The 12,615-nt window shown below is 38.7% G+C and overlaps 1 protein-coding gene across 1 annotated transcript; it reads right to left on the bottom strand.

The window, feature by feature from the left end:
* Nucleotides 1-11,672: 11,672 nt before the first annotated feature.
* LOC130870529 (60S ribosomal protein L29-like) lies at nt 11,673-12,119 on the bottom strand. The gene has a single exon (XM_057763321.1). The coding sequence runs from the start codon at nt 12,117-12,119 to the stop codon at nt 11,673-11,675; it is 447 nt and encodes a 148-aa protein (XP_057619304.1).
* Nucleotides 12,120-12,615: the final 496 nt, after the last annotated feature.

Below are 12,615 nucleotides of genomic sequence, written 5' to 3' on the forward strand. Positions count from 1 at the left end.
GGAGTAGTGAGAGAAAATTGAGTAAGTTGTCAATTCATGTTTGCAGATGAAGACAAAACAGTGCTACCTACCACTTGTAGGAAGAATACTAGAGAATCCTGATGCATCCTGGGAGTTATAGGAGTAGAACTTAGGAGAAAGAGGGATGGTTTGATAAACAAACTATTGTAGAAAGTGGAGAGATGTCTCAGCAGACAAATCCACATACTGCTCTTGCAAAGTGCCCTTGCAAAATACACAGCCCTCATTAAATATAATTCATACCCACCTGTAACAGTAGCTCCAAGAAATCAATGCTCTCTTTTCATGCTCAAGAAACCTATAAACACATGCACATAATGATACAATCAAAACACAAACACACAGATGAAATTAAATGAAATTTCTTTAATGAAAGATTTTTACAAAGACTGTAATTAGACACTAATTTATTTTTCTTTTTTATTGAACTAGAATTTTTCCCCTTGCACAATATGTCGTGATTTTGGTTTCTCACCCCCCTAATCCTCCAAGTTCCTTCCCACCTTCCTTCCCATCTGAATCCAGACCCACTTTGCCTCTCATTAGAAAACAAACATGTTTCTAGGAAACAATTAAACAAAAATATACTTGGTTAAAACAAAAAATAATTGAGCAAAATAAACAGAAAGAAAAGAGCCCAAGAGAAGGCAGATGGATCACGCTCTGGAATTCCATCAAAACACTGAACTGGAAGCCATAATATATACTCAAAGAACCCATAGGATAAAGTAAGAGAAGAAAATAAAACAATAAAATAAAATAATAAGATAAGACAAAACAAAATAAGACAAAACAACAAAGAAACAATGAAAAATGGAAAACACTCTGACATGATATTTTGAGATAAGAAAATCCAGTGATGCCATTGAGCTCATTTTCCATTGGCCATCTACTATTGGACTTGCAGACTACTTTTAAAAGTATTTGGCATTTAGATTCTTTCCAAGTTCTGGCTGTGAAAAACCGTGCTGCTATGAGCATAACTTAATGTGGGATTACCTTCTTATGCTGTGAATATCATTGTTTAATAAAGGAACTGCTTTGGGCCTATAGCAGAGGTATAGAGGAACAGAGCTAGAAGGAGAAAACTAAATCTAATGTTGCCCTTTCTTCTCCCATAAGAAGGTAATCCCACATTAAGTTCCTGCCCTGGTTTTCTTCAAGAATGAACTAAAATGTGGAAGTGTGTACAAAATAAACCATTTCATTCCTGAAACCTTAGTGGAACTCTAAAACACAGCTTGACCCCATACTGAGGGGACCTAAGTAGTGTGAACAGCCACACAGCAGGAGGCCCCAACTCTCTAGGTTCTCCCCAGTGGCACAAAACCTTGGGCCCCTCCCCCAAATCCTCCAGTTTTTCAAGTCAGCTAGCTGGGAGTTACTGTGACTAGGCTCCCCTAAAACTCAAACCCATCAACTGGACCCCTCAAGATACTAGCCACACCCCTTCTAAGAGCTGAGAGCTTGCTATAATACTGAGGGGACCAAGAGTGGGCTACAACACTGAGGGGATTGAGAGCACCAAGAAAGCAAACCAGGAGAGAAGACTAAGAAAACAGGCTTATAGAGACCTTGGAGACTTTCTGAGACACACATTAACAGTATAGAGCAGACCAAGAAAAATGTCAAAGCACTTAGACAGCCACTGAAAGATTGGGCCAAAAAGCAAAGAGACTACAGCCACATTTGAAGGAAGAGATAGGTAGGTACCAATGCAAGAATTTCTCCAACAACCTAAAAATCAACCTGGTAACACCAGAACTCAGTGGTCACACAACAGAAGACTTAATCATCTTAACCTAGAAGAAGCAGAATAAAATGACTTTAAATGTAAAATTATGAAAATTATGGAGGCCTTTAAAAAGGAAATGAAAAACTCCATTAAAGAAATGGAGGAGAAGACCAACAAAAAATTGGAAGAAATCAATAAATACCTATCCAGACTTTCCATATTCAGAAGTTCCTTGGTTTGTGTTTCCTTTATTACCTCTATTTCAGTCTTCAAGTCTTGAACTGTTTCCTTCACCTGTTTGATGTTTTTTGTTTTGTTTTTCTTGTGTTTTTTTGAGGGATTTATTGGAAGAGATGGGGTAGGCACCAATACAAGATTTCATCCAACAAGTTTAAAAGAAACATGGTAACACCAAGACACAGTAGTCATATAACAGGAAAATGTGAACATCTTAACCCAAAAGAAGTAAAAGAAAATGATCTTAAATATAACTTTATGAAGATGATGGAACTCTTTAGAGAGGAAATAAAAAATTCCCTTAAAGAACTGTAGGAATAAAACAAACAAAAAGTTGGAAAAAATTAATAAATCTCTCAAAAAACCCAAGAAAATAAAAAAAGCAATCAAACAGGTGAAACAACCAGTTCAAGACTTTAAGACTGAAATAGATGCAATAAAGAAACACAAACTGAGGGAATTCTGGGTGAGAAAAATCTAGGTAAATGAATGAGAACTACAGAGGCAAGCATATTCAACAGAATATAAGAGATAGAAGAGAAAGATTTATGTCATGTTTTGAAGACATTACAAAGGAAATAGATTCATTGCTCAAAAAAAAAAAATAAATCCAACACACTCTTAACACAAACATCCAGAAAATCTGGGACACCATGAAAAAGTCAAAGCTAAGAATAACTAGGATAGAAGAAGGAGAAGAACTCTAGCTTAAAGCACCAAAAATTAATTAAACAAAATCATAGAGGAAAAGTTTCCCAACCTAAAGAACCAAAATCAATATGAAGTTAAAAGAAGCTTACAAATAGACTATATCAAAAAAAAACTTTCCCTTGCTATATAATAATCAAAACACAAAACATACAGAAAATAAAAAAATTAAGAGCTGCAAAGGAAAATATTCAAGTAACAAATAAAGGCAAACCTATCAGAATTATAGCCAACTTCTCAGTGGAAACCATTAAAGCCAGAAGGTCCTGGTAGATGTTCTGCAGACACTAAGAGATCAAGGATCTGATATAGAGACCAAACTACTACACCCAGCAATGTTTTCAATCACCATTGATGGAAAAAACAATACATTCCACGACAAAACCAGATTTTAACAATACCTATCCATAAACCCTATAGAAAGTACTAGAAAGAAAATTCAAATCCAAGAAAACTAACTGCACCCACAAAACAAGGCAGCAAATAACTTCAAACCAGCAAAACACAAAGAAGGCAAAAACACACACTACCATTGAAAAATAACAGGAATTAACAATAACTGGTCATTGATATCTCTTAATATCAATGGACTCAACCTATAAAAAGACAAAGGCTGAGAGAATGGATAAGAAAGGATTCATCCTTCTGCTGTATATAAATAACACACCCAAACCTTAAAGGTAGACATCACCTCAGAGTAAAGAGTTGGGAAAATTTTTCCATTCAAATGGACCTAAGAAATAAGCAGGTGTGGCTAAATTAATATCTAACAAAGTAGACCAATCAACCCAAAATCAATCAGAAGAGAAGGACAGTTTATACTCATAACAGGAAGAACCCATCAATATGAAGTCTCAATCCTGAACATCTATGCCCCAAATACAACAGTACTCATAAATGTAAAAGACACACTGCTAAAGCTTGAATTGTCCATCAAATCCCACACACTAACAGTAAGAGACTTCAACATCCTACTCACCAGAATAGACAGCTCAACCAGACATAAACTAAGCATAGAAATGAGAAAACTAACAGATATCGTGACTCAAATGGACTTAACAGATATTTACAGAACATTCCAAAAAACACAAAAGAATATACTTTCTTCTCAACACCTCATGGAACCTTCTCTAAAGTTGACCACATACTCAGTAACAAAAGAAACCTAAGCAAATACAAAATAATGGAATAACCCCCTGTATCTTATTGGATAACTGTGGTTTAAAGTTATAATTAAACAACACTAATCACAGAAAGTCTACAAACTCACAGAAATTGAACATGCTTTATTGAACCACCCCTGGGTCAAGGAAAAAATAAAGAAATTAAATACTTTATATAATCCAATGAAAATGAAGGTACAATGTATACAAATCTATGGAATACTATGAAAGCAGTGCTAAGAGGAAAGTTCATAGCATTAAGTGCCTACATAAAGAAAGTAGAGAAATCCCACACTATTGACTTAACAGCACACCTGAAAGTTCTAGAGCAAAAAGAATCAGACTCACCCAGGAGGAGTAGGTGAAAGGAAATAAACAAATAGCAGAATGAAATTAATAAAATAGAACCAAGAGAACAATACAAAGAATCCATGAAACAAGAGCTGATTCTTTTAGAAAATCAAAAAGATAGACATACCCATACCTAAACTAATCAGAAGACAAAGAGGGAACATCCAAATTAACAAAATCAGAAATGAAAAAGGGGACATAACAACAGACACAGTGGAAATCCAGAGAATCATTAGGTCATACTATAAAAACTTATACTCTATTAAATTGAAAAATGTAAAAGACAATTTTCTGTATAGTTGCCATAAACAAAAATTAAATAAAGACTAGGTGAACAATTTAGATAGGTCTATAGTCTTCAAGGAAATAGAAACTGTCATCAAAAGTTTCCCAAACAAAAAGCCTAGGACCACATGGTTTCAGTGCAGAATTCTACCAGTAATTCAAAGAAGAGCTAATACCTATACTCCATAAAGTGTTCCACTGTAGAATGGAGGGTCTGCTTTATTTCCCAGCCACCCAGAAACAAAATAACCACAGAGAAACTATATATTTTTATTGAAAAAATTTCTGCCTCCTCCCAGCCTCCCATTTTCCTTCCTCTCCCCCCACTCCTCTCCCCATTCCCTCAATCCTTTCCCCCTCCCCCCACTCCTTTCCCCCTCCCTCTCCAGTCCGAAGAGCAGTCAGGATTCCCCACCCTGTGGGAAGTCCAAGGTCCTCCCCCCTCCATCCAGGTCTAGGAAGATGAGCATCCAAACAGACTAGGCTCCCACAAAGCCAGTTCATGCAGTAGGATCAAAACCCAGTGCCATTGTCCTTGGCTTCTCATAAGCCCTCATTGTCCGCCATGTTCAGAGAGTCTGGTTTTATTCCATGCTTTTTCAGTCCCAGTCCAGCTTGCCTTGGTGAGCTCCCAATAGATTAGCCCCACTGTCTCAGTGAGTGTTTGGCCCATTAACTCTAGCTTCTTATTGGCTAACTCTAACATTTTAATCTAACCCATTTCTATTAATCTGTATATTGTCACATGGCAGTGGCTTATCAGCATTAATTCGGCATGTCTGACTCTTTCAGTGACTCCATAGAGTCTCGTCTCCACATTCCTTCTCCCAGCCTTCAGACCATCCTCCATGCCTACCTATGTTCTGCCCTATCAACAAGCCAAGGCAGTTTCTTTATTCATTAATGGTAATCACAGCACACAGAAAAGACCCCCACATCATTCCACATAATAGAAAGAAAAGTAGCATTGCCAAACTCATTTTATGAGGCTACAGTTACTCTGATACTAAAACGACACAAAGACTAAATCAAGAAAGAGAATTATAGAACAATCTCCGCCATGTTCAGAGAGTCCAGTTTCAACCCATGCTTATTCAGTCCCAGTCCAGCTGGCCTTGGAGAGCTCCCAATAGATCAGTTCCACTGTCACAGTGGGTGGGTGCACGCCTTGTGGTCCTGATTTCCTTGCTCATGTTCTCCCTCCTTCTGCTCCTCATTTGGACCTTAAGAGCTCAGACCGTTGCTCCAAATTGGGTCTCTGTCTCTCTCTCGATCCATCGCCAGATGAAAGTTCCCGTGCCATTCTCCTTGGCCTCTCATCAGCTCTCATTGTCCGCCACATTCAGAGAGTCCGGTTTTATCCCATGTTTTTTCAGTAGCAGTCCAGCTGGCCTTGGTGAGCTCCCAATAGATCGGCCCCACTGTCTCAGTGGTTGGGTGCACCCCTCATGGTCCTGACTTCCTTGTCTGAACATGGCGGACAATGAAGGCTGATGAGAAGCCAAGGACAATGGCACTAGGTTTCGATCCTAATACATGAACTGGCTTTGTGGGAGCTTAGCCTGTTTGGATGCTCACCTTCCTGGGCCTGGATGGAAGTGGGAGGACCTTGGTCTTCCTGTAGGGCAGGGAATTTGGACTGCTCTTCAGTATCGAGAGGGAGGGGGAATGGACTGGAGGGAGGAGAAGAGGAGTGGGGATGGGGGAGGGGAGTGGGGGGAGGGGGCAATATGTGGGAGGAGGGGGAGGGAAATGGGAAACGGGGAGCAGTTGGAAATTTTAATTAAAAAAGAATAAAAAAAAAGAACAATCTCACTCACGAATATATATGCAAAAATACTCAATAAAATCATGGCAAACTAAATTCAAGAACACTCCAAAAAATAATTCACCATGATCAATTTGGCTTCATCCCAAGAATGCAGGAATGGTTCAACATTGAAAATCTATTAATGTAATCCACCATATAAATAAACTGAAAGAAAAAAAACAGATGATCATCTCATTAGATGCTGAGAAAACATTTGAGAAAATCTAGCACCCTTTCAAGATAAAGGTCTTGGAGAAATCAGGGATACAAGGAACATACCTAAACATAATAAAAGCAATATACAGCAAGCCAACAGCTACCATCAAATAAAATGAAGAAAAACCCAAAATGATTCCACTAAATTCAGGAACAAGACAAGGTTGTCCACTTTCTCCATATATATTCCACAAGGTTATTAACATTCTGGCTAGATAAATAAAGCAACAAAAGGAGATCAAGTGGATTCAAATTGGAAAGGAAGAAGTCAAACTTTTGCTATTTGTAGATGACATGAGAGTATACATATGTGACTCCAAAATCTCTACCAGGCAACTACCACAGCTGATAAATACATTTAGGAATAAGGCAGGATACAGGATCAACTCAAAAAGTGAGTAACCTTTCTATATACAAATGATAAAGAAGCTGAGAAAGAAATCAGAGAAGCATCACCCTTCACAATAGCCACCAATAACATAAAATATGCTGGAGTAGCTCTACCCAAAGAACTGAGAGACATGTTCAAGAAGAACTTTAAATCTTTGAAGAAAAAAATTAAAGAACATACCAGAAAATGAAAAGATTTTTCATGCTTTTGGATAGATAGGATCAATTACTAAAAATGGCAATCCTACAAAAAGTAATATATAGATTCAATGCAATCCCCATCAAAATATCAACACAATTCTTTACAGACCTTGAAAGTACAATGCTCAACTTCAGAAGGAAAATCAAAAAACCCAGCATAGCCAAAACACTTGTATACAATAAAGGAACTTGCAGAGGCATCATCATTCCTGACATCAACCTCTATTATAGAGTGAGAGTGAGGAAAACAGCATAGTATCACCTAAAAACATATAGGTTGATGATGTAGGTGGGTCTTCTATCTATCTGTTGTTTCATTGGTTAATTAATAAAGAAAACTGCTTGGCCTGATAGGTCAGAATATAGGTGGGTGGAGTAGACAGAACAGAATGCTGGGAAGAAGGGAAGTGACACAGATGCCATGGAGTCAGCCACCAGGTCAGGCATGCTGAATCTTTCCCGGTAAGCCACCACCTCATGATGCTGCACAGATTATTAGAAATGGGTTAATCAAGATGTGAGAATTAGCTAATAAGAGGCTAGAACAAATGGACCAAGCAGTGTTTAAAAGAATACAATTTGTGTGTTATTATTTCGGGTGTAAAGCTAGCCATGCAGTAGCAGGGTGGGATGAAAAGCAGGCCTGCCAGTCCTTCTACAAATGGCACCCAGATGTGGATAACTGAATCTACAGAAAGCCTGAGAAAGCTTAGGAAAGAATAGAGTAAAGCATGTTTTCTTTGTGGCAGCAATTTCTTGTGTCTGCTCTGCTTGCTAGAGGCAAGCAAGCATTCTCATCTAAAAGAGGCTTTCTGACTCAGCTTTAGCTGCAAAACTGTGCAGCTCATTAAGAGGTCCTGCCATAAAACACTTAAATGGTGTTGATGAAAAGCTGAATGCATGCTTTTTGGTTTTCAGCCATAGCAGGAAAAAAGCTGTGCCATCTTAAAATGCCGGCTTTCTGGGCCTTCCTGCCAGGGCAAACTCTGACTCTTTCAGGCAGGCAGTCTGACTGAGTGTGGTCTGTGAGCAAAATGATGCAGCTTGCTTGCTGGCAGGGACCTTGAAACACCATAGAGTTGTGGCAATAAAAATGTCTACTGCCAGTACCTCCACCATGAGGCTGGAAAGCTAAGGAATGGGCTGGATCCAGCCGTAAAAGCCACAGCTTTAATCCTACCCATATTGCTCAATAATTTAAAGGCTCATGTGGTCAGAAAAAGAGAGAGAGATATATACAGTAAGGAGAGATTCAAAGAAAAAAACTCTAAATGGTTTATAGTGTGTTAAAATATATGTAGGCTAAAGTTCTTAAAGTAAAAAAAAAGAGAGAGAGAAGTTGGGTGTGGTCATACACACCTTTAATCTCAACACTTGGGAGGCAGAGGTAAATAGACCTCTGAGACTTCAAGGGGCAGAGGTAGATTGACCTCTGTGACTTCAAGGTGTGGTAGCACATGCCTTTAATCCCAATGCCTGGGAGGCAGAGACAGACAGATCTCTGTGAATTCAAGGTGTGGTAGCATACACCTTTAATCCCAGCACTGAGGAGGCAGAGACAGATGGATCTCTGAGAGTTCAAGGACAGCCTGGTCTACAGAGTTATTCCAGGACAAAGATATACAGAGAACCTGTCTCAAAAAATAAAAGTAAAAATAAATGAAATAGAGGTTAAAATAAAGCCTCACAAAGATGGAAAATACACAGAGAATCTTGATACTATATGCTATTATGCTCTCTTTGAATTGTTTGAATGCTGAGGAAGAAGCAATAGCTGCTAAAAGATACTTGTTTATAAATGCTGCTGAACTAATCCAAGATAGATATTTTGAAAATACCTTGATTTCAAAACTTAGATCTAAGGATATCATGCTTTGGAAAGAGTTTCTTCTTTTGTTTTCACAGAGGATGAGACCCTGTGGATTACTTCTATCCCAATATGGTATGATAGACCACGCCCTCCTGAAAGGTTGCTGTGAACACCCTCAAAAAATTACTTTGCTCAACTGCTGAGAGGAACCTAGCACACAGGTTATACTATGAAAGACCTAATTAACAGCGCCCCTATACAGCAGGAAGAAGTTTGGAAAGAAATAACTGTGCCCATATTCCCAAATATTGTTCATAAATTTTCTTTTACATTTAAAGGGGGATATGTTATAGATATGAATAATTTGCATTGGTATGGATTTTAAGGTCAATTTTATTATATGTATTTCTAATATTGATTAAAGTATTGTGATTGTGTAGTTCATTTTTAAATGTAATGTATAATTAGGAAATATAGGTTGTTAGTGGATAATCATCGATAATAGTCAAGCTTGAAGTCATGTTAGATTTTCTAGATATATAGAGATAAATTTCAGTTAGATAGGCATTCTTCATACCTTTCAAAGACTGCAGAACACGGCATTTAATGTTTTAATAGCTTAGGACTTTTCATGACAGTTAGACACATCTGCTCCTGGCAGCACCAATCTACTTCAAGGGGAAGATGGGCATTGAAGAGGCTCCTTATGGAGTTGGTTAGCCATTTGGGCAAGAAACTGCTCTTGCCTGGACTATTGCATAAACTGGACACAAAGAACCCACAGAGAGACGACTGCTGAACTTGCCTAAAGGTGAGATGAACCTTTGGGATTCTTGACTCATGAAAGAGTCTGCGAGACATTCTGCAGGACACAGCAGATAGTGACCCAACTGTCTTTGAAATTTTCCTGCTTCATGGAAATGTCTGCTGGATACTATGGGCCTGTAGGCTGAAGATGGATGCCCCAACGGTACAAAAGAACTTTGGGTGACTGTCCAGGCAGCAAGATGTCTCTGTCATTTCTAGAGTTTGGAAGTTGCTTATTTCTTGTTTGCTTAGGTAATATTGTATCCTTCTGGAGTCTTTGATGGAGTTGAAGAATAGATAGATAGTTATCATTATAGTTTTCCATTGTTATGATAAATGATAAAATAGATCTAAATATTGTAATTGTAATTCTTGCTTGATAACTGTTTTATTATATGTAATTTTGCTATGTTAAAGTTAAAGCCTTCTTTTTTGTTTAAACAGAAAAAGAGGAAATGATATAGGTGAGTCTTCTATCTATCTGTTGTTTCATTGGTTAATTAATAAAGAAAAATGTTTGGCCTGATAGGTCAGAATATAGGTGGGTGGAGTAGACAGAACAGAATGCTGGGAAGAAGGGAAGTGACACAGACGCCATGAAGCCAGCCGCCAGGTCAGACATGCTGAATCTTTCCCGGTAAGCCACCACCTCATGATGCTGCACAGATTATTAGAAGTGGGTTAATCAGGATGTGAGAATTAACCAATAAGAGGCTAGAACTAATGAACCAAACAGTTTTAAAAGAATACAATTGTGTTGTTATTTCGGGTGTAAAGCTAGCCATGCAGGAGCAGGGCAGGATGAAAAGCAGGCCCACTGGTTCTTCTACAAACATTGCTGGTGAGAATGCAAACTTGTACAGCCATACTGGAAATCAGTACGCAGTTTCTCTGAAAATTGGGAATCAACCTACCTCCAGACGCAGCAGTACCACTCTTGGGCTTATACCTTCCCCCAAAAAAGCTAAATCATACTACAAGGACATCTGTTCAACTATGTTTGTAGCAGCATTATTTGTGATAGCCAGAACCTAGAAACAACCTAAATGCCCCTCAATCAAAGAATGGAAAAGGAAAATGTGACACAATTACTGTTTTAACATTAATCAATGTAGTTCTGATAAGTTATTATTCTAGTCCTGATAAAGTACTGACTGCTATTTTCTTGGTCACAAGCTCAAAAATTTAAAATCATTTGGTTGTTTTCTAGATATAGATGCAAATTTTCTTCTGAGTGTGCTATAAGGATATCATTTCAATCTTTATCTATCCATCCTTTTGGACAGAGGAAAATGTTTTCGTGCTCTTAACAGCAAATAATAACTTTTTCTATGACTGTAAGGCATGAGTCTACTCTACATGATTTACAGTCTCCGATTAACTGTTTTCTCTACAGTGACTATTTCAGTACAGATTATAAGCAATGTGACAGTGTTAATATATACAAAATTTTATTTCTTTTTGTTAGCTTAAAAATTCATGGACACTTCAAGGAGTCATGATTTGGGTTCACCTGTCACTGGTCGGACAGATTCCACATATGTACCCCTGTCAATCAACAGATTAAGCTTCCCCACCTACCCTATGTACTGTCTATTCCTAAGGGTGGCATCTCTCTCTTTCATTCTCTTTTTGCTATCCCTTGTCTCCAGACTAATACCATATTGCAACTACCAGGAGAAGAGGTATGGAAGTTGGAAAGGTGCAGCCAAGAAAATGATTTTCCATTATTTCTTTTTCTTTCTTTCTTTCTTTCTTTCTTTCTTTCTTTCTTTCTTTCTTTCTTTCTTTCTTTCTTTCTTTCTTTCCTTCTTTCTTTCAACAGAACTTGCCTCAAGTTTATTTGTAAAAACAGCATAAGGTCCTGATCATCTGCAAATACTATGTAAGTGTTCACACCAGTCCATCTGTCTTCACATTGGCAGACTGAGACCTTTTTTATGGGGCCTTCACAGGGGCCTGGGCACCTTTGGGAGCCTGAGCTGCAGCTGAGGCCTCTGCCTTGGCTTGAAACTTGGGCTTTGTTTTTTGGAGCCTACAACCCCTGGCCATGTAGCTTCTAATCTGCTTCCCAAGCTTGGGGTGAGCCATTAAAGTCAGATGGGTGAGTTTGCAGCTGGGGCCCTTTGGCACCTTGGGCTTCACCACCTGGGGCTTCACCAGGGCCTTGATGGCCTCCGCACGTGCACTCATGGCCTTTGCATTATTTGCCTGCATCTTCTTCAGGCCTTTTTTGTTGTGCTTCTTGGCAAAGCACATGTTCCTCAGGAACTTGGGGTCAAACCCCTTGAGAGATTCGTATCTTTGTGACCGGGGTTTCTTGACGCCGTTTCTGTGCCATTTCCGGGACTGGTTGTATGTGGTGTGGTTCTTGGACTTGGCCATGGCTGGACGGTAATTGGCAGCTCCCGACACGCATTATTCCTTAACTTTACCTGCTTTCTCTAATCAATTTCTGTACCATTTGATTTCCAATCACTTAAAGACTGCAAACTGCTCCAAACTGAAACCAGCAAGCCAAAGACTTGCTGAAAACTAATGCAAACCAAATAATTCTGATGGAAATTCAAACTTTCCTCAGCCTCCAGCATGAACCAGAATTTTCAGACAGTTCCAAATCTGTTTGCACTTTGCTAGCCCTAGGTGGTACCTGAGAACCTGAAAAGAAAGCAAAAGAGATGGCACACAGCCAGCACTCCTCTTCTTCCTCCTAATCATTGATCAACATTCCAACCTTCTCAGGTACTGACAACATCATCCTAATTTCAGCTAAAAAGCAGTTACAGAAGAGATTCCTCTGGCCCTTATTAACAAATTAGTTGGTATGTCAGGCCAAATGATACTCAGAAAAAATAGCTAACTGTGTTGCCTATTAGCATAC

The sequence above is a fragment of the Chionomys nivalis genome, chromosome 2, assembly GCF_950005125.1.
Source record: "Chionomys nivalis chromosome 2, mChiNiv1.1, whole genome shotgun sequence".
In the NCBI taxonomy this organism is placed as follows: Eukaryota; Metazoa; Chordata; class Mammalia; order Rodentia; family Cricetidae; genus Chionomys; species Chionomys nivalis.

Bases quoted from the DNA above. Each gene is read 5' to 3' on its own strand.
- LOC130870529 (XM_057763321.1), bottom strand. From the start codon at position 12,119: ATGGCCAAGTCCAAGAACCACACCACATACAACCAGTCCCGGAAATGG.